General features: G+C 38.1%; 1 protein-coding gene across 1 annotated transcript; it reads left to right on the forward strand.

Annotated features, from left to right (window-relative positions):
• Positions 1-436: 436 nt before the first annotated feature.
• CFAP300 (cilia and flagella associated protein 300) lies at positions 437-27,109 on the forward strand. The gene is made up of 7 exons (XM_008522745.2): positions 437-752; positions 940-1,021; positions 9,567-9,642; positions 14,998-15,164; positions 19,088-19,260; positions 24,397-24,463; positions 25,320-27,109. The coding sequence occupies exons 1-7, from the start codon at positions 643-645 to the stop codon at positions 25,446-25,448; spliced, it is 804 nt and encodes a 267-aa protein (XP_008520967.1). The 5' UTR covers positions 437-642; the 3' UTR covers positions 25,449-27,109.
• Positions 27,110-27,883: the final 774 nt, after the last annotated feature.

Consider the following 27,883-nt stretch of genomic DNA (forward strand, 5'->3'; position numbering starts at 1 on the left):
GCCCAGATCCTCTGCTATTAGACAAAAACGCGACAAATACTATAGATACAAAAGATAATTTTCAATAGGAAATAGATGTTTCCATTGAACACTATGTTGTACTATAGTATGCGGAAAAATTTTTTTAGCCTTCAGACGTAACTTTTAGAGAAAAAAACCAAGAGAGCTAGATGGTAAAAAGAGAATAGTTTCCCCAGTAGTCACACAGACATTTGGTTTCCAAAACAGATAAACCTAATTAACTCAGAACAATTTCTTCCTCAGAAATGTTTGAGTCATCAAATTTAGATAATCTATAAATCTAAGATTACAGCGTTTAAGGCTAGGAAATTAACTCATGCCGTGTTATTAAGAGTTACTTTTAGCAAGGATGGATGGGCCATTTTCCTCCGTCCCCGCCCGCTAGTCTCCTAACCGCCAGGCCGGGTGGAGGGGCGGGAGCGCTGGGGCTCGGGGAGGAGCGGAGGCAAAGGCTCCCTGCGCGGCCGCGGCTGCTTTCCCCCGCGGGCAGCCCCCTCCCCGCCGCCAGGCTGGACTCCTCGATCCGGGCTGCACGTGGCCCCGCCCCGTCGCGTGGGGCCGCCTTGACGGCCGCCGCGTCTCCATGGAAACCGCCTCCGCTTCAGCGCAGCCGGGAGCACGATGGCGGCCGGGGAGCCAGGGGCTTTGGGCGGCTACTACTTCAGGTTCCTGCCTCAGAGACCCTTCCAGTCTCTGAGCAGCCAGGAGAGCACCAGCCGGCTCCGCCAGTGGTGAGGGCCCGAGGGGCCGGGAAGAAGGGCCCCTGGGCCTTCGCGGCTGTGGCGGCGGCCCGGGCAGGCCCCGTCCGGACTCAAGCCCTCCGACCCCAGGCCCCAGTCCCGCGGGCGGGTCCCGTCGAGTGTGCGCTCTCCGAGGGGGTCGGCCCCAAGTTGACTTTGTTTCCCTTCTGTGCCGCAGGTCCATGCTGGGCAGAATCAAGGCGCAGGCGTTCGGGTTTGACCAGACGTTTCAGGCCTATCGGAAGGATGACTTCGTTATGGTTGGTATGCGGGTCGCAGAGTTCTTTGGGTCTCCGCTGATTTTACGTTTTTCCCCACTTCGGCATCGATTCTTGTGAACACGTCCTTCCTTAGTGACGTCATTTTCTTGGAGTTTGAAAATAATAAAAGGTGCAAATGATAAAGTTTAAGAGGAACTTTTACATTTCCAATCACCAGCAATTAGCTCATCGTCAGTATCTTGCCTTAGATGACTTTTCAATTTTGGAAAGTCCGTCTCTCTAGAATATTTGTCTCTCTTTTTCAATAGGCACGCCTCATTTTTGAATTTTATTACCCAGCTTTGTCACCGGCTTTATGTACTAGGCTTCGCTTAAAATTACTTTTGGTGGTTTCTCAAAATCAAATCTACCCTGTAAGATCAGGCTCTAACAGCATTTCCCAATGAGGAATTCCAACGAAAGTTTTAAGCAATGGCGGAGTTATTTGGAATAAGTCTTTAGCTGCTAGAGGTGACTAATTTGAAAAGGGAAAAACTTACTTGAAAGTACAAGTTCTGGTGTGTTAGTTAAAATTCTGTCATGTTAGTGTTTTAAATCCTGGTTTTTTCCTCAGTCAAATGGAAAATACCGTGATGGTCTTTGCCATCCATGTCTTTTGGGCACTGACTTTAGTGTATAGTTGGCATAGTTTATTTACTCGTTCACTACCACTTCCTCAGGGCCAGCCATGTGCTAAGAATTCTGCCAAGTGCTGGGGATACAAAAAGCAGCAAGACAGACAGGAGTCTGGCTTTCAAGGATCTTACGGGCCCAGTGGCAAGACTGCCAATAAACGAAAAAACCAGATCATCTCATATAGAGTGATAAATGCAGTGAAGAAAATTATAACCTAATTAATAAACCAGAATATTTACTGTGAGCTTGTGTTAGTTTCCCAGAGCTTCTGTAGCAAAGTACCGCAAACTACATGGCTTAAAACAACCAAAATGCATTGTCTTACAGTTTTGGAGGCTAGAAGTCCAAAGGTAAGATGTCCGCAGGGTTATACTCCCTATGACATCTGTGGGGAAGGATCCTGCCTTACCTCTTCCTAGCTCCTAGTGGTTGCCAGCAATCCTTGGTGCTCTTTGTCTTGCAGCAGGAGGTCAAAGTCACTTAGCCCTCTTGTCTGCCCATATCAGTGTGTCTTGTCTTTTTATAAGAACACCAGTCACACTGAATTAAGGGCCCACCCTACTCCAGTATAACCTCATCTTAACTAATTACGTCTGCACGGACCCTGTTTCTAACTAAGGTTACTCTCTGAGGTTCCAGGAAGGACATGAATTTTGGGGAGGATACTTTTCAACCCTTAACAGAGGGTAAATTGGTTAAATGTCTATTCCCTTTCCCTAAGGTAGTGTTAGAATGTTAATATAATAAAATGCCATTTGAGTGCTACTGATGATGAGATTTCTCAAATATTCAAGGTTACGTTTTTATAGTTTTTTAATATTTTTCATTTATACCAGTACTGGCTCTCAAATTAATAGTAATTAAAAAAAAAAAAAAGAGCCAGCCCTGTTGGCCTAGTGGTTAACGTTCTGCACACTCTGGTTTTGCAGCCCAGGTTTGGTTCCTCGATGTGGAGCCACACCACCCATATGACAGAAGCCATGCTGTGCCAGCAGACCTCATAGAAGCACCAGAAAAACTTACAACTATGTCCTGGGGCTTTGGGGAGGAGGGTCGGGGAGGAAGAAAGAAAAAAGGAGGAAGATTGGCAACAGATGTTAACTTATGGCCAATCTTCCCTTGTGAAAACAAACTTTAAAAAAAAAGAAGAGGATTTTAATCTACTAAATTTTAGAGTGCTGTAAATTTTTTTTAATATAAGTCATTTATTCAATAAATATTTGTTGAATACTTAACTGTGTCCCTCTGGGGGCTAAAAAGATGGAGAGACCTGATCCCAGCTTGGAAGGGATATCCAGTTTTGGAAGCAAGAAATGGAAAAAATTCTCTACAATGCAATAAAATAATTGCTATAATGGAGGATATATAAGGGGCCCTAGGCACAGGGAAAAAGATCACCCAGTGGAGGGGCATTGGTGTTGGGAAAAATTTCATGGAGGAGGGTGTAGAATTAATTTGGGGTGTTCAATAGACATAGAGTTCTTCAACAGATTCAATATTCTTCCAAAAGCACAACACATTTCCATAACACCAGGCAATTTTTTTCTGACTAATCTTTGTGTTTATTTATCGTCATTTTTTTCCTGTGGTAGATAGTAGTATTCCCATATTTCATTTTAAAGAAATGTCCTCACGCAATCATTATTTTTACTCATGTAAGTCATTTGGAGGAAATAAAGCATTGCGGCTAAGAGCATGGCCCAGAGCGAGTTTATTTTGAAGCTGATGAGCTCCTCGAGCTCCTCACTTCCAGAAGCCCCTTCCAGGGAACGCTGAGAGACTCCAGCAGTATGTTCACATGGTCATATGTTTTTGAAATTTTTAAAAAATAGATATTTTTATATTCTTAGAGCCCCTAAAATTGTATAAACTTAAGGCCCTACAAAACCTAGATCTTCCCTTGATTTGGCCTCTAGTAGCTGTCTGTGTTCAAATTCCAACTCTCCTGCTTACAAGCTATATGATATTAGGCAGGTTACTTAACCTTCTTCAGCCTCCATTTACTTTTCTGCAAAATGATCACAGTGCTTGACATAACTATTTCTGAATATGAAAATAATGCTGAATATCTGATGGATTGTTACACAGATTAAGTGAAATAATGTATATAAAATATTTAGCAAAATGCCAGGCTCATAATAAGTGCTATTATTGGGACATTTGTATACTACTTTTACAAAGTGTTTTTCCATAGCAGTAGTGACTCCTGTGTGCCAGATTTAGATTTCAGCACTTTTTATACGTTTATCACTATTCTTTACAACAATCTGGTAAGTTTGGTGTTTTGACCCCCATGTTACAGCCAAGGAAACCGAAGCTCAGAATGGTTAAATAATTTTTGCAAGAACCCCCAGCAAATGTTGAACCCAAACCTTTTGACTCAAACTTCTGTGTCATTTCTACTACAAAAACTTATAACTGAACGAAGGGTATTGCTTAAACTAGAATTCCAGATTTTGAATTTTCCCTTTTAATTTAAAAACAGATTATGTTCCAAAAATTCATTTGTGAGGTAGTAAATGGATGGAAGGAAACATTCATCCAGCAAACATTTCTTTAGTTCCTAGGGCTGTACAGTTGAACAAGACACAGTTACAGAGGGAAACACACCAAAAACTGCATTGCAGAGTGAGAAGGAATATAAAAACACCACATGCACAACGTACTCTGGTGGCACAAAAGAGAAAGTGATTGTTTTTGACTGAGGTGGTCAGAGAAGAGTTTACAAAAGACAAGCCACTTGAGCTAAGGCCTGAAAGAAGAGAAGGCATCTGTCAAGTAGACAGAGTAGGGGGATCATGTTAGATGGGTAGCACAATATTTTAGAAGACCTTTTGTTCCATGCAAAGAAGTTTGGGCTTTATCTAGCTAAGGAGTCACTGAAAGGTTTTCAGCAAGACAGTAAAATTTAAAGTACTGAGATCACTTTGGCAGAAGTGTGGAGGGTGAATTGTTAGGGCTCAGTCTGGAAGCAGTGCGACCAAGTTGGAAACCGTTGTCCTCCAGGCAGTATATGGCGATGTCCTGAATTAAGACAGCAGCACTGGCTGGCCTGGAGAGATGGGATGAGAAAGGCAGTACTCAGGGGCTGAAAGGCTGTTGAGAGGGAGACTTGTAAGATGACCAAATTTCTGATTTGGTTGACTAAAGTGGCAATTGATGCCATTAAATACATAGAATGCAAAAGAATAAACAAGGAATGAGTTCAGTTTTAGGTATACTAAATTTGAGGTGTATCCAAACAGCAATATTCTAGATAGTTGAATAGAAGATCTCACTTTGAGTCTCAAGAGAGAGTTCTGGGCTCAGTATATGGTGTTGGGATCCTCACCATGGGACTAGTGTATAATTGGAATCTCAATAACATAACCATCGTATTGCTGTGTTTGAGGGACCTCTATGAAGACTAATTTCCATGGGCTCCAGGTCAATTCACTGCAGGTCACTTAGCCTACTTCCATTTATAATGACATCTAAATTATAATTACTAATTCTGAATTAAATTTCCCCGTTCACTGTTTCAGAAGACTTCTAAAAAGCATTCAACAGGCCGCCCCAGTGGTGCAATGATTAAGTTCGCATGTTCCACTTCAGTGGCCCAGGGTTCACTGGTTCGGATCACGGGTGCAGACGTGGTACCGCTTGGCACGCCATGCTGTGGTAGGCATCCCACATATAAAGTAGAGGAAGATGGGCACAGATGTAAGTCAAGGCTGGTCTTCCTCAGCAAAAAGAGGAGGATTGGCAGCAGTTAGCTCAGGGCTAATCTTCCTCAAAAAAAAAAAATTCAAAACTAGTATTCATTGAGGTTAATTCCAGCTTATGTCTTTTCAAAATGCACGCTACGTAAATTAAAATAGTTGCCTGAATACTCTTTAGTTTGAAAGACTTTGTAAAGTTATAAGGCAATTTCCTTTTTCTCAGAGGAATAATTTTGGGGAAAACTTGTTTTTTTGTAATTGGGCGTATATGATACCTGTAAAGTGTTTACCTTTATCCTCCACCACTAGAATGTAAACCCCATGGGAACAGGGAGTTTGTCTTGCCAGGCGTAATGTAGACATTCACAAATACTTGTTGAACGTATTAATCTTCACCCCGCACACCTGGTCTTCTTCACTGTTCCTTTTCTCATTAAATGCCATTCATACTGCCTGGTTTTTCATGCAGAAATTTCAGGAGTCCTCTTTGATTCCTCCTTCTCCCTTTGTTCCTTCCTCCTAAATATTCATTCACTGCATCCACTTCTCTGCCTCCCCACTAGCTGTCATCGTGACTGATGTGAACATCAGGTCTTGGATTACAGCAGTACCCTGCCTTCTCACCGGTCTCCTTACACCCCTTCAATTCATTCTCTACACTGCAGCCAGAATGAACTTTAGAAGATATCACTCTCCCATCTCTCCCCTACTTAAATTCATTCAGTGTCTTCCTGCTACCCTTAGATCAAAACACTGGTCAATCTAAATCAATCTTAGATCAAAATCACAATTTTTGACTCGACCTACAATGTCCAGTTTAACCCCCCAGCATCATCTGACCATTGCCCCTTCAACTCTGGTCACACTGAATCTCATTTCTTTCCTTCAATAGGATACCTTTCTCTCCTTGCAACTTTAAACTTGCCATTTTTCTCCACCTTAATAAATAGTCTTGGGGCCAGCCCCATGGCCTAGTGGTTAAGTTCACTGTGCTCTGCTTGGGTGGCCTGGGTTTGGGTCCCGGTGCAGACCTACACCACTCAGTGGCCATGTTGTGGCAGCGACCCACATACAAAATAGAAGAAGATTGGCACAAGTGTTAGCTCAGGGTGAATCTTCCTCAGCAAAAACAGAAAGTCTTTCTGGCATCATTCTGGAACCAGCTCAAGACAGGCTGAGTGCTAAATTTTCAGAATCTGTGCTGGTTGTTAAACTACTGGCATCTTGAAATCTGCTGTCGAAACTGGCAAATGCTACAAATTAGGGCTTTTTGGGGAGGGAGGGGTATCAGTTGTTAAGCATTGTCAGTATACCCCTTTGCCCAACTGACTCCTGCTTAACTTTCAAATCTAAACCTAAACGTTCTTTCTGCATTAACTTTTCTTCCCGACACCATTAGATTAGGTCTGCCTATCGTGTACGTCAGTAGCATCCTGCACTTCTTCACATGCTCATGGCATAGTACTTAGTATCTCCTCTTTTAGTCTGAACTCCATAAGGGCAGGAACTGTGTCCATCTGATTTTGGAATTAGGAAGTCAAGTGTGCTTTTGGCTGAGTGATGGGAGTAGGAGCCAGATACAGAAGAATAACTGGTAGGTAGAGGAGTGAAACAGGTAGGTTCCTCTTTCAAGAAGCTTTTTAGGAAAAGAGTGATAGTGTGAAAGGAATGTTAAAATAAGAGAAATATTTATTGCAACAATCTAAACAATAGAGAACAATTCATAGAGTCAGCAATCTTTATTCCAAACTATCCTACTTCCTACCCTCTCAGCCCACCTCTTCCCACAAGCCTACAACCACCACTTCTGAGGTAAGTATTGTTAATGGTTTGGTATATATTCCATACTTTTGTTTATGTTCATATAAATAGATAGAAGTTTTATTTTGTTTTATCATACACATTACTCTTAAACTACTCTCTTTCTACTCAGAATATTTATAGTTTTTCTTTAAAGTCAATACAGTAGATGTTTATTGAATAACTGCTATACCCAAGCCCTGTTCTAGACCCTTGGGATAGAGAAATGAATAAGAAAAACAAGACCCCTACTCTTATGGAGCTTACATTTGATTCTGATACTTTTTTTTTATTGATGTCATAATAGTTTATAACTGTGAAATTTCAGTTGTACATTATTATTTGTCAGTCACCGTATATATGTACACCTTTACCCCTTATGCCCACTGCCCAACCCCCTTCCCCTCTGGTAACCACTAATCTGTTCTCTTTGTCTATGTGCTTGTTTATCTTCCACATGAGTAAAATCATGCAGTATTTGTCTTTCTCTCTCTGGCTTATTTCACTTAACATAATACTCTAAAGGTCCAGCCATGTTGGTGCAAATGAGATGATGTCTTTTTTTATGGCTAAGTAGAATTCCATTGTAATATTTTCTTTTTAATAACTCATACTGTGTAGTGTAGATGTACTGTATTTTACTCAACTGTTCTTCTCTTGATGGACGTTGAAGTTGTTTCCAGGTTTTGACACTACAAAGAATACTATTAAAAAATTCCTTATACATAAAACTTATCTACTTGATGGTTCCATTTCTGTAGGACATATACCCAAAAGTGGAATTTGTTGGATCATAAGACATGCATGTTTTTAATGTATAAGATAATATCCAATTACTTCCCTGAAATGTTGTAGAAACTCACTCTTTCACCAGCAGTGTGTGAGAGTGCCTATTTTCTGGTACTCTCACCAGAAGTTACCAGTCGTTTTAAATCTTGCCAGTGTAATGGGTAAAAGTGATATCTTCTGGGTTTTATTTTCATTTCTCTCACTGCTCTTGAAGTTGAGCATATTATCATAAGTTTATTGGCTATTTGTATTTTTTACATGACTTTTTGTATCTTTTGGCCATGGTTAATGTCTGTTTTTTTAATCATAGATATTGGGCTTTTTCTTTAACCATTGGGGATGTCAAAACCTCCCCCTCCTCATTTTTTAAATCATATTCATTGGAAATATTTCCTCCCAATCTATGGTTTTTCTTTTCTTTTATTGCTCATCATAGACATCATTATGTTTTTGACTGCCCAGCACCTTTTGAACATACATGTAACTTGGGGGTAATTTCCACCCTTCATTTTTAGGAAGTCCAAAGATGAATCCAAAACACTTGCCTCTCTTGCACTCAGAGCACAAACCTGGGATCCAGGTTTACCGATTGGACTTATCAGTGCAGGACTGGGATTTCAAAGTGAGCAACTTAAGCAAAGAGATGCTCACAGAATCCATTTCACTGGCAAAGGTGGTGGCTGAGGCTTCCAGCTTTCAGGCAGAGCAGTCCTGGCGTAGCAGTGGCCTTGATGGGGAAGGCATGGTGGTAGCTTCCTTTAGTGCTTGATGGGGCTGCAGCAAGGAGAATTGTTTCTTTATCAGGGCAGTTCAGGTTGTTCCCAGGGCCCAGCCTTTAGCCTGATTTCTCTCCACCTCCTGAAACTTGTGTAGACTGCCTGAGATACTTTTAATAAGTTTCTCTTCTGATCTTTTCAGCCAGAGTCAGCTGCTGGTGCTTAGAACTAAAACTCTGACTACCTTCTTTTCTTTTTTTTTTTTCTCTCCAAAGTCCCAGTACGTAGTTGTGTATCCTAGTTGTAAGTCATTCTAGTTCTTCTTTGTGGGACGCCGCCACAGCATGGCTTGATGAGTGGCATGTAGATCCGCGCCCAGGATCCAAACCAGCGAACCCCAGGCCTCTGAAGCACAGTGTGCAGACAGTCACTCGGCCACAGTGCCAGCCCCTATTTTCTTTTGCCATACAGAAAGTTTTCATTTTTAGGAAGTCAAATCTGTCACTCTTCTATATACCCCTTGGGTAGAATTAAATTGTTGATTACTTTTAGATTTAGATCTAGTTATGGGGTGTGGGAGTGATGATTACTAAGACAGTTAATTGGGAGTAAAACAAAATTTTCAAACATTATATAACCTACTTTTCACTGTAAATCATTATTTTCTATTTATTAAATTCTCAAAGATATCTATACTTAAACAGCATTGTTTGTACTGTTCCAACTTAAGGTAACAAAACTTCATTTCTTTATAAAACATTTATTACTTAGACATTTTACAATCTAAAATTTTTCTTTCCCAATTTGAGTTAAATGAGATTTTACTGCAGTTATTTTACAGTTAATTCTTGTTATTGCTTATAATAAAGTCTCTAATTTGTTCCTCTCCAATTTGTATTTTAGGCTTTTTTCAAAGACCCAAATGTCATTCCCAATTTGAAGTTACTTTCAGATTCTTCTGGACAGTGGATTACATTAGGTAAATAAAATTTCTTTTCATCTTATCAGGTGATTGTTTTACTATTATAACAAAATTCTGCCTCAGGAATTTTCATTATTAAAATACGAATTGTAAATAATGACTCATTTGTTTGATAACATCAAAGTCAATTATGATCAGCTGTGCCAGGCCTGCCCTCTGTCTTTCTCCTGGGAGTCCACTGCTGCTGTCTCGGCTTAGCATGCAAGAGCAATTTTTCTCTTTTCATTCATTTGTAAAGTACTCATTGTACATCTTCCATGGACTCTGCCACATGCAGGGAACATTAATAAGTGAAAACCTGTACTCAAGGAACTCATTGATATGTAAAAAAAAAAAAAAAGATCGATAATGTGTCACAGGTACTACCATAGCAGTGGGAGCAAAAGGAGCGGAGTGGTCACTTCTACCCAGGGGGACAGGGTCAGGTGAGAGTCCGCTGATGTGAGGATGCTTGGGTGAAATCTCAGCTGGGGCAGGGGAATGGATTTCTGTCAGAGGAAGCAGCCACCATGGAACATTCTTTAAAAATAATAATATGTTAAACTGTAGAGGAAAGAGTCTGAAATTCTTAAAAGGAGAACTTTATGTATATAGTATTTTCATAGTTCATTGAAACACAGCTAGAAACCTTTAAAGAAAATTATGCGAACTCTTAAACACTGAACACTCAAATCTCTTAAATAACTCTCTGGTCAAGGAATAAATTACTTAATAGAAGACTATATTGAAAACAAAAACGTGAACACTGTATTTTAAATTTTAGGTGGAGGCTTCTTAACAATAGAACAAATCATCCTTCTAGAAGGAGAATCTGCTTGGTAATGTGGGTTTGTGCTCTAGAAAATGCAAGTTGATTTTAAATTAGATGGGATTGTTTTGTTAAATTCTTACACTGGATTTTCATGGAGTTCTAGTAGCCTTACACAAAAATATCTTAAAGTATTAGTCAAGAACAAGATTACAAATAGTTCATGATGTTAGACTTAGGAGGTCAGATTTTACTGCTTTTGGCTAAAGATTACTGCAAAATTTATAGCAAAAAGCTGGTACAGCGTGATCTTTAGACTACTTACCAAGTTAAACTGAGTATCTGCGCAAATATATTTACCAGTTCAAAATCTTCAAAAGGAAATAATCAGAGCCATATATCACAGTGTTTATAAAACATGTTTACAGTAACTTCAGTAACTTCATTTACAAAAAAATAAGGTTCTTTGAAATAAGTGTTCAACCTTCCCCCATATTGGTAGATACTTCACAAAACAGCACTGACTTCTTTTATAATTTTTGAAAAAGGCATTGCAAAGAGAGGTTCTAAAATTCCATGTGTATCTCACAGAATCATTTAGAAGTTCTCTGAAAAACAGCAAAAGAGGTAAGTAGCACCCATTTCAGAAGTGGAAGTTTCTAGTGGATTGCTAGTACTCTTCCATTAGCTTGTTTTTATCCCTTTCTACTTGCTTTTCTTCTTTTTCTTAATATATCAGACATCGTATCTCTAGTTTACCTCTGGGGGCCTTATAAGCAAAGGAAACAGCTTTCAAAAATGAGAGAAAAGACATTCTTGTAATAAGGGAACCAGTTTTAAAGAGAGTGATAATGGAAGCTCCTTCATTACTGGCTCTACTGCCTAGATTGCCAGTTCTTGGTGCCAGTTCTTGGTGCTGTTTCATCCTCTCAGCCAGCTGCCACCTTTGTTTAGACACACTTTGCCCTTTTTTGGCTGACATGTGGATGCCTCCTATGTGCTCAGCTAAGGGCATTATTTACATTACCTCCTTTAATTCTCGAAACAACTCTGGAGAAGCATTATTATATATCCCTATTTCACAAATGAGAAGTCAGAGGCATGAGCTAAGTAATTTGTGCAGTTTTACACAGTTGGGCTGGTGGAATTGAGATTCAAATCCAGGCTCCAGAATTCAAGACCTTGACCTGTACACCATTCTGACTCTGCCGCTTCTACATTAACATGGTTGCCAGAAAAGCACCAATCTGAACACCAAATAAAAAGGAGGTACTCAGTGTATTATAATGCTAGTATCAAGGGGAAAAAAAGACATTCTTAACTTTCTGTGTGATCATAGTGATGCATTATATATCTTATAAATAGTGGAGATATAATTAAACCAAATTCTTACATAACAGATAGCATGTGCTATGGACTGAATTGTGTCCCCCCCCCCCCCCAGATTCTTCTGTTGAAGTCTCACCCTTCAATGTGATAGTATTTGTAGATGAGATCTTTGGGAGATAATTAGGGTTAGATAAGGTCCTGAGGGGCCCTCATGATGGGATTACTGCCTTTATAAGAGCAGGAGGAGATACCAGAGCTCTCCGCCATGTGCAGACACAGCTAGAAGGCAGCTATCTGCAAGCCCGGAAGAGTCCTCACCAGGAATCAAAGCAGCCAGCACCTTGATCTTGGACTTCTCAACCTCCAGAACTGTGAGAAATGTGTCTGTTGTTTAAACCACCCAGCCTGTGGTATTTTGCAATAGCAGCTAGAGCGGACTAATACTGATTTTGGTACCAAGAAGTGGAGTGCTCCTGTAACAAATACCTAAAAATGTGGAAGTGGCTCTGAAACTGCTTAATGGGTATAGGTTGGAAGAGTTTTGAAGTGCATGCTAGAAATATAGGTGTTAAGGTTGATTCTGTTAAGGTCTCAGATGGAAATGAGGAACATGTTACTGGACACGAGGAAAGCCAGTCCTTGTTATCAAATGGCAGAGAACTTGGCTGAACTGTGTTCTAATGTTTTGTGGAAGGTGGAACTTGCAAGTGATAAAATTGAATATGTAGGTGAGGAAATTTCTAAACAAAATTATGAAGGAGAGGGTTGGCTCCTCTTGAATACTTCTAATAAAATATGAAAGGAGAGACATGAATTTTGAAGAGGGAATTGTTAGGCAAAAAGAAACCAGAATTTGAAGATTGGAAAATTCTCAGCCTATCCATATGGCAAAAAATAAGAAAGCTTGTTCTGAAGAAAACACTAAGAGTGTGGCTGAGCAACCATTTGGTAAAGAGCTCACAGGTGCAACTTATGGACTTTATCAGCCATTTCAGCAGAAGCCAGGAATAGAGATGGGATTGTACCAGGAAAGACACTGCCAGTTTGAACTAAAGGGGACAGAAAAATATGAGACGAAATAAAGGCTGTCAGACTTCTTAGATCCTACAGGACCAGACCATAGAGCATTTAGCTGCAAACATATTCTATTCTTCAAGAAAAGAGAACTGAGAAGGCAGTTCAGAGATCATCAGGGCCACCCCCTCAGTTTCAATACCACACTGCCCCTTTCAGGGAGAACCACGGAGGTGGGGCTGCCGCCCCGGTGGGTCTGGAAGGCAGAGCACTGAACCAAAGAGGATTATTTTTGAGGTTTAAAATCTAATGGAATTTGCGTTGCTAGATTTTAGGTTTGCTTGGGACCATCACCCCCTCTTTCCTACTTCTCCTTTTTGGAATGGAAATATCTATCCTGTGCCCATCTCATGGTTGTATTTTGGAAGCACATGAATTGTCTGGTTTCACAGGTTCACAGCTGGGAGGGATTTTTGCCTCAGGATGAATTGTACCTCAAGTCTCACCCATATCTGATTTAGATGATATTTAGGTGAGACTTTGGACCCTAGACTTTAGAGTTGATGCTGGAATGGGTTAAGACTTGAGACTGTTGGGATAGAATAAATGTATTTTGCATGTGAGAAGGACATGAATTTTGGGGGATCAGGGGCAAAATATTGTGGACTGAATTATGTCCCTTCACAGTTCATATGTTGAAGTCCTAACCCCACCAGTGATCTCATCTAACCCTAATTACTTCCCAAAGAGCCCCCCCCCCCAGATACCATCACATTTGGGGGTTTATGGCTTCAGCATATGAATTTTGGAGGGACACAATTCAGTCCATAGCAAATGCTATTTCTCTGTCTCAGATTAAGTGGTTTGAATTTAATTATCTTCTCTCACCATCCAAACCCTCCTGCCACTTCCCAAATCAGAGCTAGGGTAGATTTATTAAAATGGCATTTTGCCGTATGTCAATCCCTCATCCTGTGGCCACCAATCTATCTTCAAAGATCGTCTGGCTCTATACTGTTCTTGTTCTTTGGTCTTTCAATATTGCTCAGACCTACTCTATCATTTTCTGTGGTATTCTTTTCACTTTAATCCCCCAGAGAATTTTGCCTCTGAAACAAAAGGAGCTTTTCTTAGCAGCATAGCTTTGAAATTACTGAGGCATATGCAGTTCCTGGCTCCCAGGCATCCTTCTTGCCTCCGCACTAGCCCAGCTTAGGATCAGAACAAGAGCAACAGGTCCTAGCAGGACTCTAGGTGGACAGCCAGAGGGAAGAAGTGCAAATAATTGCTAGTATTACTCTTCTCAAGCTCAGGCTACTTCTCAGGTCAAAAATCCTGCAAATATATTGGGGAGAGGACACACTAAGGCCACCATACCTAGGTCTGCAATCTCCCTAAGCCTTTGAAAAAAGAACAACACTACTCCTTTATATTTGAATGAGTCTGTGTGTATATGTGGGTGCATAAAAGCAAGAGAAATTAACTGACTCATTGAGGCAATAATAAAAATATTCACTTTAATCTTTATGTCTTTCTGTAATTTAATAGAACCTCTAGTAACAGAAAATCCATTCCTGAAAGGCACATTCAGGAAATAAGTGTGGGGTGGGAGAAGGGGTAGAAGGGGGAAGAACTGGAGCTACAAGAGAAAAATAGACAAGACACCATGATTTCAAATTTCTCTAATTCCAAACTTGTGATAATTTGATTAGGGCCTGACTTGGAAAACCATTTTTTATAATAAACACTGTAAATGAGATCACAACAGATAAATTTCTAAATGGAGAGAAACATTTTCAAGATACCTTCAAGGACTTTAGAAACACTGATTACTTATGTTAATTAAACTTTGAAATATGAAGTATAAAGCATTAAGCATAATACAAATCCAAAGATGTATAAAGCAGTTCCTGTACTTTCATAGGCAATTCTGATTTGTGCATTAAAACTGATCTAAGAACTTCCTACTACACAAAAAAACATAGTTTTCATTTTCAAGTGTTTTCTAATTTATATATCCTTTATCTAGGCCTGAAATGGGGAAATTTTGTTGTAAACTTTTAATAATTAATAAAATGAACAAGCTGTAAAATAAGAATTTGATAAAATCCTAAACTAATTTGTCTTTTAAGTATATCAAAACATAAGTCATATTTGGTTACTTCTTAGAATCTCTGCATAGTGACATTTGCTTTGGAAATAATTTGTTTTGGAAATAATATAAATTAATTTTTATAACTCTATAAAATGTCTTTTTTCAGGAACTGAAGTGAAAAAAGTTGAAGCTATAAATGTACCTTGTACACTGCTTTCAATGTCATTTTTTAATCGGTTATACGATGAAGATATTGTACGAGACAGTGGACATATTGTTAAATGTCTAGATTCTTTTTGTGATCCCTTTCTTATTTCTGATGAGTTACGAAAAGTAAGTACAGAAGTTTAAAATTTCAGAATAGAATTTTGTTTCAGGAAATGCTTAATGTCAAAAACTTTTGTCAGCCTAAAACCCATAAAATACCTCTTATCAATGACTAATGATCAATAATAATCATTACAATGGTACATTTCTTCCTGGATGGGACTTTTAGGGTCAGCTTAATTATTTGTGTATTTCAGTAGTTCTCAACTGGGTGCTATTGACATCTAACAGGTAGAGACCAGGGATGCCGCTAAACTTCATACAATGCACAGTACAGCACCTTACAACAAAGTTATCTGGCCCAAAATGTCAATAGTGCTCAGGTAGAGAAACCCCGGTCAATTTAATTGATGGCTGTTTTTCTTCAATATGGGGCTTTTAACATATCAAATGAATATTTAAAAACATCCCTGAGTACAAGAATCTTTTAATCTCATCACTGAGACCAAAAAACCCATTTGATTAAGTTAATTTTTGTTTTAGTGAGTGGTGTACTGAACTTGGAATCAGAAGACATGGATTATTTACCTAATTCCTGATTTTTTATCAGGAATTGCCTATGGATAATAATAACCTTAGGCAAATAATTCAGTCTCTTGAGCCTCAAGATCTTATCTGTACAACATGGAAATTAAAATGCCCATTCTGCTTTCTTCCTGAAATCGTTGAAAAAATGAGTTGAGAAAGCATTTAAATGCACTTTTTAAAAGTATGAAATGCTTTAAAATAAGAGATATTATTATTTTAATTACTGAGAAAGACTGTGTACAAAGTGGTTAAAAATTAGGGCTTTGGTATCAAATAGACATTGGTTCAAATCCAGGCTCTGCCACTTAATAACTGTGACACTTGACCTCTCTACACCTCAATTTCTTCATCTATAAAAAAGGAATAATTTAAGAATTATGTGAGTTAATGCCTTTAAAGTGCTGAGCACAGTGTCTGGCGCTTAGTAAGCTTTCAATAATATTAATGACTACTACTAATTACTATTATTATTCTGCATTGAGAGAGAAGTCTAATGTATTGCAAATCCAGATAGGACTGAACTAGGGAAGTTACTGATGCACAGCATTCTAGACATGAGAATCTTGTTTGGAGGAGACTAGGAGGCATCCAGCCAGTCAATACACTGCTCTACACTAGGACAATACCTAAAAGAACTGTTCGTTTATGCAAAACAGAAAATTAACTAATTGAGAGTACTCAAACTCACACAATTGAATGAGACTATGTACAGTTTTCTCTTTAGTTAAGTGAAGTATTTTTATGTGTAACCCAAGATAATATAAGTACTGTACAATGGGGATCTGATATTAATTTCTACTCCTCCTCACTGAGGATTGGAAATTAACATTCAGAAAGTGTCTGGTCTAGTCTGGTTTTCTCCCCTTTGGGGTACTACTAAGCTCTCAGCTCTTCTCCCTGTCACTGATCAGTGGTGGCATACTTACCTCTTTGTCTCAAGGCCCTTGTTGCTAATTTCAGAGAGTTCATCACTTCTCCAGAGAGACCCTCAGTAATGGACTTTTTTAAAGGAGGATTTGCTTTCCAACAGAATACCCTGCAAAACTGCCTGCTGCTGCCTGTCTTATTTATTACCATGAATAGATCTCTATTCAGGAAGTGTTGGGACTCAGCATTTTCCTGCTAGTTGCCTATATGCTTTGCTCTTGTGTTCTTTGCCACTCTGTGGCGACAGGGAGGGTTTTAATTTGGTTGCTTTCTGGCTGAAAAAAAAAATAAATAACTTCCAGCTTTAGCCTGAACTAAAAAGGGCTCCCCATTGTGCAGCAACACAGATTTTATTGGCATACTGTGTAATGTAAGTACTGATAATAACCTCCTTCCTGACTGTGGCTCAGAAGTTTGACTGATTAACCATTGCGTACCTACTCTCTGAGGGCTACGCAACTAAACAGAGCTGTATGTGAATGAAGAGGGAGATCAGACACAGAATGTTATTGTTTGGACATTCATTCTGAAATTTTTTTAATTATTGTAATTTTTAAATTCACAGCCTAATCAATTCCATATATGAGAGTGCTCATGTAAGCCACGTGTTAACTATGCATTCCTAAGGGCTTTAGTCACCCTTATATTAAGCCAGATCTTTAGGTAGCTGCAAACTTGGGCTTCAGTATCATTTCATTTCCTGGGGCCGGGCTTGGGGGTGGGGGTGGGTGGGGAGAGATGTACAAGTGCTACAAGTGGCACACCCAGAGCAATAAACTATGGACCGCTTCCCCTTTCCTATCTTTTACTGTATATAACTGGCTTTCAGCAAATCATTTTAAGTAAACTGTGTATAGACCACATCATAGAGTTTATTATTTTTTTAAATGCCTTTTCTATAATGGCCTTGTGATGAATTTTCATTTGTGATTGGGGTAAATAAAATGGTAAGCTTAATAATTTTCCTAATTAAGTGTACTTTCTTGCTACTAGACAATGATTGTTGTATAACTCATATTTCCCTCCTTTACCTGTATGGTAGTGTTAAGTGTTATGCACAATTTTTATGGCTTTTCTCCATCTATGTGTATTTATTTTCTCTTCGCACTTTATTTCTTTGTTACAGTTTTTTATCTTTTGTTATTTTTGTCTTACTATATCCATATTTTATTGTTCGCTATTTCACTTTCTTTTTGTGTGTGTGAAGAAGATTGGCCCTGAGCTAACTTCTGTTGCCAATCTTCCTCTTTTGGCTTGAGGAGGATTGTTGCTGAGCTAACATCTATGCCAATTTTCTTTCCTCTGTTTTATCTGGGATGCCTCCACAGTGTGGCTTGTTGAGCCATGCTGGGTCTGTGCCAGGGGTCCTAACCTACAAACCCCAGCCCGCCAAAGTGGAGCACCGAAATTAACCACTATGCTGCTGGGCCAGCCCCTCACATTCTTTTTTAAAGTCGGTGGGATGTAAACTATTCAATAAAAGAAATATGTGGTGGAGGCTGGCCCAGTGGCATAGTGGTTAAGTTTGTGCTCTCTGCTGTGGCGGCCCAGGGTTCACCAGTTCAGATCCTGGGTACAGACCTGTGCACCACTCATCAAGCCATACTGTGGCAGTATCCCACATACAAAATAGAGGAAGATTGGCACAGACGTTAGCTCAGGGTCAATCTTCCTCAAGCAAAAAGAGGAAGGTTGGCAACAGATGTTAGCTCAGGGCCAATCTTCCTTACCAAAAAAAAAGAAAAAGAAAAAAGAAATACAGCATACATTCATCACCTTGTTCATGTCCACTGCAGTCAACAAATTAATCACTTGTCTGTTATGCCCAATGATATAAGAAAATCCCACACATCAGACCTAGTTAATCTGTTTTCTGAGAGAGGTAGCAAGGTCTCAAGAGAGCAAGAGTCAATGTAGATTGGTGATGTGTAAGGTGATATTGAAGGAAAGCAGGAAAAGGAGAGGTGGTTATGAGGCTCCAATTACCTGAAGAGTTCAAAATGAAGTAATTGTCGGGGTAAGGAAAGTAGTGATCCAACCACTATAAGGTGAGAAAGCTTAGAAAATGACCATTTGTTTTCAGCCTCTGGATAGAAGCAAAGACCAGAGACCTTATGCGATGGAGAAATTTCTCTATTTATTTATGCCTCCTTTGTTTCCAAATAAGATTTAGTGCTAAAATTGCAGTAGCACTGAAGCGGTTACTAAAGATGCAAACTAGAACAAAGAAAGGAAGCAACAGAAGACAAGACTTCGATTTAGAGTTATTCCTTCCATTGAATGTCACTACCTACTGATAAAAGGGAGGGAAAATAAGTGCAGGTCTCACAGGTCAGTCTCTCCAGTTGCCTCACGATCAGTTCTTTAAATAGGTCTAAGACTGTTTTTAAATACATAAATTGAAACTCTTGAAAACATAAAAATTAGGCCCTCGAATTATGTTACATTAAGATTAATTTTATCATCTTACTCAGGTTTTGCTAGTGGAAGACTCAGAAAAATATGAAGTATTCAGCCAATCTGATAGAGATGAGTTCCTGTTTTGTCTTTTCAAACATCTTTGTCTTGGTGGAGCCCTTTGTCAATATGAAGATGTGCTTAGTCCGTACCTGGAAACAACAAAGCTTATCTATAAGGATCTAGTGAGGTAAAGTTGCTAGATTACAATATGTAAATCTCTGGTTAGTATAGTGTAAATATTTTGTTTAACTATGGTGGGATTACCCAGCAGCTGGTTGTGGTCATGTTAACAACCAAAGTGTCTACAAATAGCACCATGCAGACGCCCCTCTCATAGTCTCCTCCTCCTCCAGGCTAGGAGATTTCTGGGTTTCCCTGACCCTCTTTTAGTCCTCAGTCTCCTCATTCTTCATCTGTCTCCTTTCCTTGTTTCTTCATTCAGTCCTGTCACCCACTCTATCCTGTGTTAGCAACTGCCATCTTCCAGGTCTCCTTTTTTTCCCTAGGCCCTCCTTTTAAATCTCTAAGGAACACGAGATCCCTCAGCATGTTTGAATTTGTTTGACTAATAGTAATAAATAATAGTAAAATAATTTACTACCTTTATTCTAAAGAGGTGGAAGAATTTTCATCTAGGTGTAATCTTTACCTTTTCAAATTAATCCCAAAGCTGTATAGTTTGTTTTAGGTATTCCACTAGCTTTTTTTTTTTTCTTCTTGAAGATCAAATGAGAATAAAATCTTTATAAAGCTCTTATTTATACTTTTATTTTAACTGAAGTGAAGATTCTTTGGTTAGGTTTTTAAATAATGATGATATTGGATCATCTTTGTAGGCAAAGGGGATAGGAACAAGTGAAAGCAAAGGGTCCCCGAGTTTAGTTATAAAATTTTACCTTAATGGGAAAACAACAGAATTAGCTTCTCATCAGGCTCTTGATTGTTATGTTACTTATATTCAACACCTCAATTGTCAGATTCATGCCATGTGTGATTGCAGCTATACAGCAAGTGGCATGATTTAGTTATTTTATTCAGTTAGTTTATTTCTGATATGGTTTTAAAAACAGGAAAATATTTCTGTAACCTGTCTCTGATTTTAATGAAAATGTCATTGTGTCAATACATAAAGACTGTTGGAAGAGTGATGTTAGAAACAGAATTTCAGAAAAAGCATGCATGTGCCTTCATCAAACATATTCTGTTCTTATCATTTGCAGCTCATGAAAACTTACCAGACTGCGTTTGGTCCTCCCTCTAGATACTCCTTGGCCTACTGTAGACACACACACACACACACACAGCCCCCCCCCCCCCCACTGCCACCAGTGTGGCATGTGAACCTGTGAAATTCCTCACTACTGTGTGCTGTGGAGGAGGAGATTCTGTTGGAGATACTGAAATAGAAGAAACTTTAGAACTTAAACACTGAAGAAACTGCTGTTTTTCCCAACGTTCCCTTCCCTGGATTCTCACCTGTGATTCTCTTCTGCACTTTTTGGGTGCTAAGAAAAAGTATGACTCAAAGAGTAGTAGCCACTCGTAAAAAGAATAGCCAAAATTCATAACATTTTGCAGAAAGAATAGGAATTGTGTCCAGGGAATCACCACTTAATCAGGCAACCAGCAAATGTTAATATTGTCCACAGAACTCTGCGAGCATGAGACAGCCCTTGACCTTAAGGGAACTATAGCAAACTAACATGTTAAATAACAGCAAAGTAATTGTTTGAAATCTTTTGTGAGTAAAATTTTTATACTGTAATAAATACCCCAGAAGTTCAAAAGAGGAAATTGTCAGTGTGAGTGTGAGCAGTCAGGGAAGCCTTGATGGAATGGAGTCTACGAGGACCAGTAAAGAGAAGGGCAGTCTGTTCCCCCATTCAGGGGAGATTCATCACAAGTCTGTCATCCTAGGGGAGGCTGGAAGGAGACCAACCCAATTACAGTATTACTTTTCTTTAAGAACCACCAAATATTTCTTTCAATGATCCAAGTTTAAGCATGCTTATAAATTTCTTTGCTGAATGAGAGGGGATATGAACCTGTCTTCCCAAAACAACTTCAGTAGAAAATTATAATTAGAATAAATATTTGCCTAAGATGGCTTGGGTGCCAACATAAAGCAATTGAATGGATTAAATGATCTCAGAATCCCTTAAGAGCTGTGTTGGTTGGCTCATCACATGTACTGTGTGTAGCTTTTCTAGTACTAATCATGCAAATTTAGGTCAGATGCTGTGTCATTTGGTTAAGGTAAAGATAAGGTGGATCAATAGAGCAATTATCAAGGAAAGGGTAAGTAGAGGAAGCATAGGTGGAACTTAAAGCATCATCAGTTTCTCAGAATTCTGAGACACGTATCTAATCAATTCATTTGTACAAGCCAACTTAACCAAGAAGGATATTTTTTCCTGTTCCTTTACTTGAATTTTGGGTGTTTTTGCATGCTTTAGACAAACATCTGCTATCTTTCTCATTATACATGCAGTAGCTACTTTACAGTATCTCACCTGCTGTTGTGATACACATGATCACTAATCCATTCTAGCAAAGACATCCATCCCTTAGGTTTGTGGATGTTAGGGGCACATTACAGAGGCTGATTTTAGGAGTCTCTGCCTGAAACAAAAGGCTAAAAACATTCTTAAGATATTTTCTCCCTCATCCATTATTACAAATCCTATAATATACACCTTTTAAATATTTTGGGAAAGGCCTTCTTTTCAAGGATTATGGTTCCTTTAAATCACGTAGGCAACACTTTAGAACAATTTTCTTAGAGAGTAAATGATCAGTTATTTCATTACATTTCAAAAATGTCTATGCAGAAATAATTCTATAGTTACTAATGGTGCCTGTGTCTTTTCTACTTTAGACATTAAACACATGCTCTTGTCAAAGTTTTTGGAAAGGTTCCCCAAGCTACATATCTGCCACAGATGTGGAATTTTATGATTTGAACTGAAAGGCTTAGATTATGGCCTTCAGATGCTAATTAAGTAGTGAGGTCCTTTCTTCTTAAAATGAGCAGTTACCTGGAATGGTCTGTATACCATGATGTTTAGAGTCATATAGGACTGATCCTCAAAAATTGGCATAAATGATATTGATAAGAAACCATTCATTATTTTATTTCTAAACCATTGATATAATCACACTTTTAAAAAGAACTACAGGGAAATTATGTTCCAGCATCCTTAAAAACCGTGGTTACCTGGAGAGCGAGTTAGTGACTGCCAAAAATCTGATACAATGCAATTATTAGTAGGACACCTAGGGCATTAATGAATATCACTTTACATTTCCTTTTTTTTCTTAAGAGATATAGTACAGATGATACTGCACTTGATCTATAAAAAATTATACAAATTATATTATAGATATTTTAAAGTAACAGTAATACAGGATCAGAGAGAATAAAATGGAATAATGTGATTTATTTCTGTTAGGAGCCAACTTCTAATAATGTACAAATGGTAGTTTCTTTTTTAAATAAAACACTTATGGTACATGTTAATATGTGTTAAGTGATTGTTAAAGGAAGCATCAAATACTAAATTTTTCTCTAAGTTTATTTGATAAGCATAAACTTTTACAGGTTTTTTTTTACATTTTTTTAATTGAAGGGTAATTTACATACAGTAAACAAATCATAGTGTACATACAGCTCGGTGAATTTTTATGTATGTTTACACCCATATAACCACCTCCAGATCAAGATTTAAAGTTAGATATCACCATAATATGTTCTGTGTTTTGGTCTGGGTGGTTATATAGGTGTATACAAATGTTTTATATGTAGTGGTTATACTCATCCTTTGGATAAGCACAGAATTTTAAATGTAGTCTTCAACTTTTAAGCAGTACATCTTGGGTATTAAAGAAATAAAAGAAAATGACCTCAAGCTGTGTCATGGAAATATATGGAAATCAATTTAATTGCATGAGTCCTAGGTTTAAATCTGAATGAAATGTTTTAGAGATGAAAACTGCCTAAGAATCATGAACCCTGAAATGGCTTAGGTCTGGCCATCTCCAATAGGTGCACAAGCTCAGACACACTCGCACACAAACACACACACCCCTCCCTCCCACAGAGTCCCCCTTCTTCTTGCTCCTCCTTCTGTCTCTCCCCATTACTTTACACACACACACACGCACATAAACATACACACGTGTACACACACCCTTCCACAAAGTCCACTTTCTTCTTTCTCCTCCTCTCCCTCTCTCCATTACTTACACATATCTAGTGAAGGAGAAGCAATACTTTCATCTGATAAAGGGAAGAAGAAGGATATCTTCCTTTAAATTTAACCTGCACATGTCACACATGAGTAATACCTTTGATGCGTACGTATTTATAGAGTGTAAGTATAGGATAAACAGGTGAGGTGTAGGAAAAGAGAACTGGACTCTGTGTCACCTAGATTCTATTCCCAGAAATACCGCTTTTAGTTGGGATGTCTTAAATATATCATTTAACTCCTCTAGTTATCTTGTCTATAAAATTGGCAAAATAATTCCTGTCTCCCTGAGTTACATGATCTTTATATAAGGGAAAGTGTATAACGGTATTTTGCAGATTGTAAAGCATTATAAATATGTGTGTATATTTATATATAGGTTAATATATAAATATATGTCTCTAGCTTATTTCCTCAATCCTCAGTTTGCTTCCTCATCGTTATATATTGCCATAGGTCATCTTTTGTGGGGTGAGTACGTGAAAGAGAACTAGTGAGAGAAAATGATTTTAATATGATATAACTTAGCAATACATAAGTTAACAAATGGTTTTCATATACGTTATCACACTTAATTCTTATATAATCCTAAAAGGAACCATATTATGCCCAGTTTATATATGAGAAAACTGAGGTTCAGAAAGGTTAACCTTGCCCAAAGTAAAATAACAGATCAGTGGCAGAACTGGCATTTATGTTTAGGTTGTTTAATTCTTTAGTATGCTTTTATCTGCCCCTTGCAGCTGTCTACACTTCAATCTGACTTATGGCAATTCTTGTTTTTCCAATAATTGTCTCTGGCCTGCGAGTCATTTCATCACCCGAGTCTCAAACTGACCTCAAACCTTCTAACTGTAAAATTCAATTTTCTGCAATTTCAGTGCAGTTGACCTTGCCCCATCTTTGGATGAAACCACAGATGCCGTTCTTTTCAACCACTTTAGGTGGATATTATGTATTTCCATGTTATATATGAATAAGAACACCTGAATACTAAAAGGAATCAGTATTTTAAATGTATTATGCCAATGCTTGTTATATTTAAAATGTACCCTTTTTCTCCCCTATTTTAGTGTTCGAAAGCATCCTCAAACCAAGAAAATACAAATTACCTCTTCTGTCTTTAAAGTTACAGCATATGTAAGTGTTATGGGGAAATTTGCAATCAATCAATTTAATTACTTGTTATTGATAGGGTTGTTAAAACTGGAGTTAGCAACTAGGATGATATTATGCCTAGGAGGAAAGATGATGATATTTAGGGTTTTTGTTAAAATTGAAAGTCGATAAGGTATGCTTTTATTTTGAGGACAGTATGAACTTTTTTCCCCTGGCTTCCTTTCTGTCGTCCATGTCTAATAATAGTCCTTACTCATTTTAGAGCTAAAACTGTGACTCTGATGGAGTAGAACACAGTTCTCTAGTCTGTCAAACCGTAATTTATAGGGCAAATAAGTAAGAATGCCATAAATGTCTTTATATCACAGAAAATCTGATACTTGAATTTTAGTATCATACAAAAGATTATTAATATGAAGCAGTTTTTAAGTATCTTCATTTAATCAGTTAAATATTTATTGATTATCTCTGTGTATCAGCTACTGTGCTGGGCTAGGGCACAGTGCTAAACAAAAGAAACATAGTCCCTGCCCTCATTGTATAGATGGACCATGTTCTAAAAGAAAGCAAAGATAGAAGAAAATTGCAAAACAGAAATTTTGCAATATTAGCACTTTTTTAAAAGATAGGATTTCCTTTTGGACTATAAATTCCTTAAGGTCAAGAATTATGCATGTTTGTATAGTACGAATGTATTGTTAGCATAATAGACTGTACTGTCAATAAATATTTAAAAATATTAGTTAACTGCCAATTTATTGTCAAAGATTTGATGTATGTTTAATAACATTTTAACAGAAAATGTATAATATTTAAATATGTTGCTTATTATTTAAATGCTGTTGTCTCCTAAATAATTCAGCTTTATCTTTTTCAGGATTCTGTTGGTATGTGCTACCCTTCAAGAAAGAGTCATGAGCAGACGTTTTCTTACTTTATTGTGGATCCTATCAAGCGTCACGTTCATGTTTTATACCACTGTTATGGTGTGGGGGAAATGTCTTAATAATGTTCTTTCAGATTGTCTATATTTATTATTTCCTTATTTACCAATTTTTAATTTTAATACTGATTTATAGGTTAACATTTACTTTGTAAGTTAATTCACATAAAATGCAAAGAACCAGCTTAGAGCAGAAGAAAACAAATACTAAGATGCTTTTCATTAAATTTGTCTGGAATAGTAGCTGAGGAAGCAGATTCCATCCCTAACATAATCTATACCAATACAGGTGTAAAATTTTTACAGAAGGTTGCAAAGAACTAAAAATATAGTTTATATTTGTTGCACTAAGATTCAGGTGAGTCCTCAATTTCCCAGGTGTGTGATTTTAGAAGCTAATTAATTCTGGATTAACATTGTGGCAGAAAATTAAACATCTGATCATTAATTAAACTGATTAATTAAACATGATCATTAATATGAACTGTTAGCTTTTAAAGTTTGAGTTTCATTTAACTATGTTTCTTCATTGCATAAAGATTTACATCTCTGGGGCTATAAAAAGCATAACAGTTTGTTTGCTTCCTTTGTCCCACTAAAATCCTCAGTAAAAACATAATCTTCTAAAAATAACTGTAAACTCTTTTATCACATAATAAATGAAAACTGCAGCTGCCCCTTAGCTAATACAAGCACTGTATGTAAACAGAGGAAGTTGCCCTGATGGTATTATTAGGTTGGCAAAAGGGTACAGAGCAGGGTCTCTTAGTACTGTCGCCTTATTACATTCACAGAATGAATATATAACTTAGACTTTTTTAATGGAAAAAGTGATTGACATGTACCCCAAAGGTGATGGAGAGCCTGCACAAGGTCTTGAGACTGAGGCCGGGCGAGTTTGGAATATATATTTCTGTGTTGTAGGGATAAGGTTGCTAATCTTGGATTTGAACCTATGGTTATATCTGGAGGGCAGCTGGCAATTTGGGTATAGAGCTCAGGGGAGAGTTTGTTTTACTTCTAATACCTAGCACAATGCCTTTGCATGTTAAATGTTTATTGAATGAATATTTTCTAGATATGTTCATAGTATCTATAGATTTTTTTTAATCCTATTAAAAAAAACATAAAATCAAGAACAAAAATGTCCAGTCTTGCTACCAGTCTTGGTGGCTACACACAGACCCCTGCAACTTGAGGACCCTCTTTTAATCAATCAGTTGGTCAATCGACAATTCTTTTTGAGTAACAATTCTGTGCAAGGCACTGTGCTGTTTACTTTAGGGAAACATACACTCCCTATAAACCTAGTAGAGAAGGTAATCTGTAAGAATGTGTCAATAGACAGTGATTGTTACATGAATTCAGAGAAGAGATTGTTGTGAACTAGGCCTAGGAAGGGCTTGGTCTGGCTTCTATAGAAGAACTGGTAGGATTTCAACAACTGAAAGGAGAGCGGTCCAACAGAGTGAAGAAGCATGATGTGGCCGGGTGCTCTAAGCCTGACCCTGGGATGAAAGTTCAGAGGCAAAATATACGGAACTGATACTGAGGAGTTGCCAGTGTTTTTTCTCTGCTTTAAAGGTGGAGGTAGAATACACCTTTGAGGAAAGATTGCACCATTGTTTTGGGAAAATCATTTTAGTGACCCGTCTGTGATTATGCAAATTCTCTGAATTGAGAGGTATAATAGCATGGTAATAAAGAATTTGTCTAGGCCATAAGATTGCCTGGATTCTTAATTCTGCCATTGCTTGCTGTGTGACTTTGAGCTAGTTATAACTTTCTTGTGCCTTAGTTGCCTCATCTATAAAATGGGGGAATAATAGGACTCGTTCATAGATTATTGTGAAAATTACATAAATTAATGTATATATTGGGCTTAGAATGGTGCCAAGCATAGTTCAAATGTTCATGAATTTTGCCTCTTTTCATTCTCTATTGAGGAAATATGAAAAAATCAGGAGCTAAACTGTCTGCATAATAATGTTAAACGCTGTCTTCCTTAAGATCAGAATTGCCTTTCTACAGATTTTATCATTATTAATTTGACTAGATGGAATGTAAAAGGTGGGAACACTGGTTTTTTACCCTCTCTCTAGACCCCAGAAAATGTAGAGGATGTAAGCTTGGACTCCAGGTATTTCTTTGGCAGCATTTTGTACACTTAGAATTATTTGCTCAACTATTTGTAATAATTTATTTAATGTCTGTCATGAAAATAGGAACTGTGTCTATTTGGTTCATCGGCAATACCTAGTACAGTGCCTGGCACTTAATTGACACTCAGTATCTGTTCTCTGATGACTGAGTCCACTCGATGGAGAAAAGCTGGCCCTTGAAGTGTGGCCGCAGGGATGGAGAGTGAGGGAGTGGGGAAGAGTGGGCAGCGAAGGTTAGAGAGCATCGTTAGTGCAGTAGTTCCTCTAGTTATCCCTAAGCCTTTTGTAAAATGTTGCCCACTATTATAATCTGGATTTAGCTGTACTGCGTGGGAT

This window comes from Equus przewalskii, chromosome 6, assembly GCF_037783145.1.
Source record: "Equus przewalskii isolate Varuska chromosome 6, EquPr2, whole genome shotgun sequence".
Classification (NCBI taxonomy): Eukaryota; Metazoa; Chordata; class Mammalia; order Perissodactyla; family Equidae; genus Equus; species Equus przewalskii.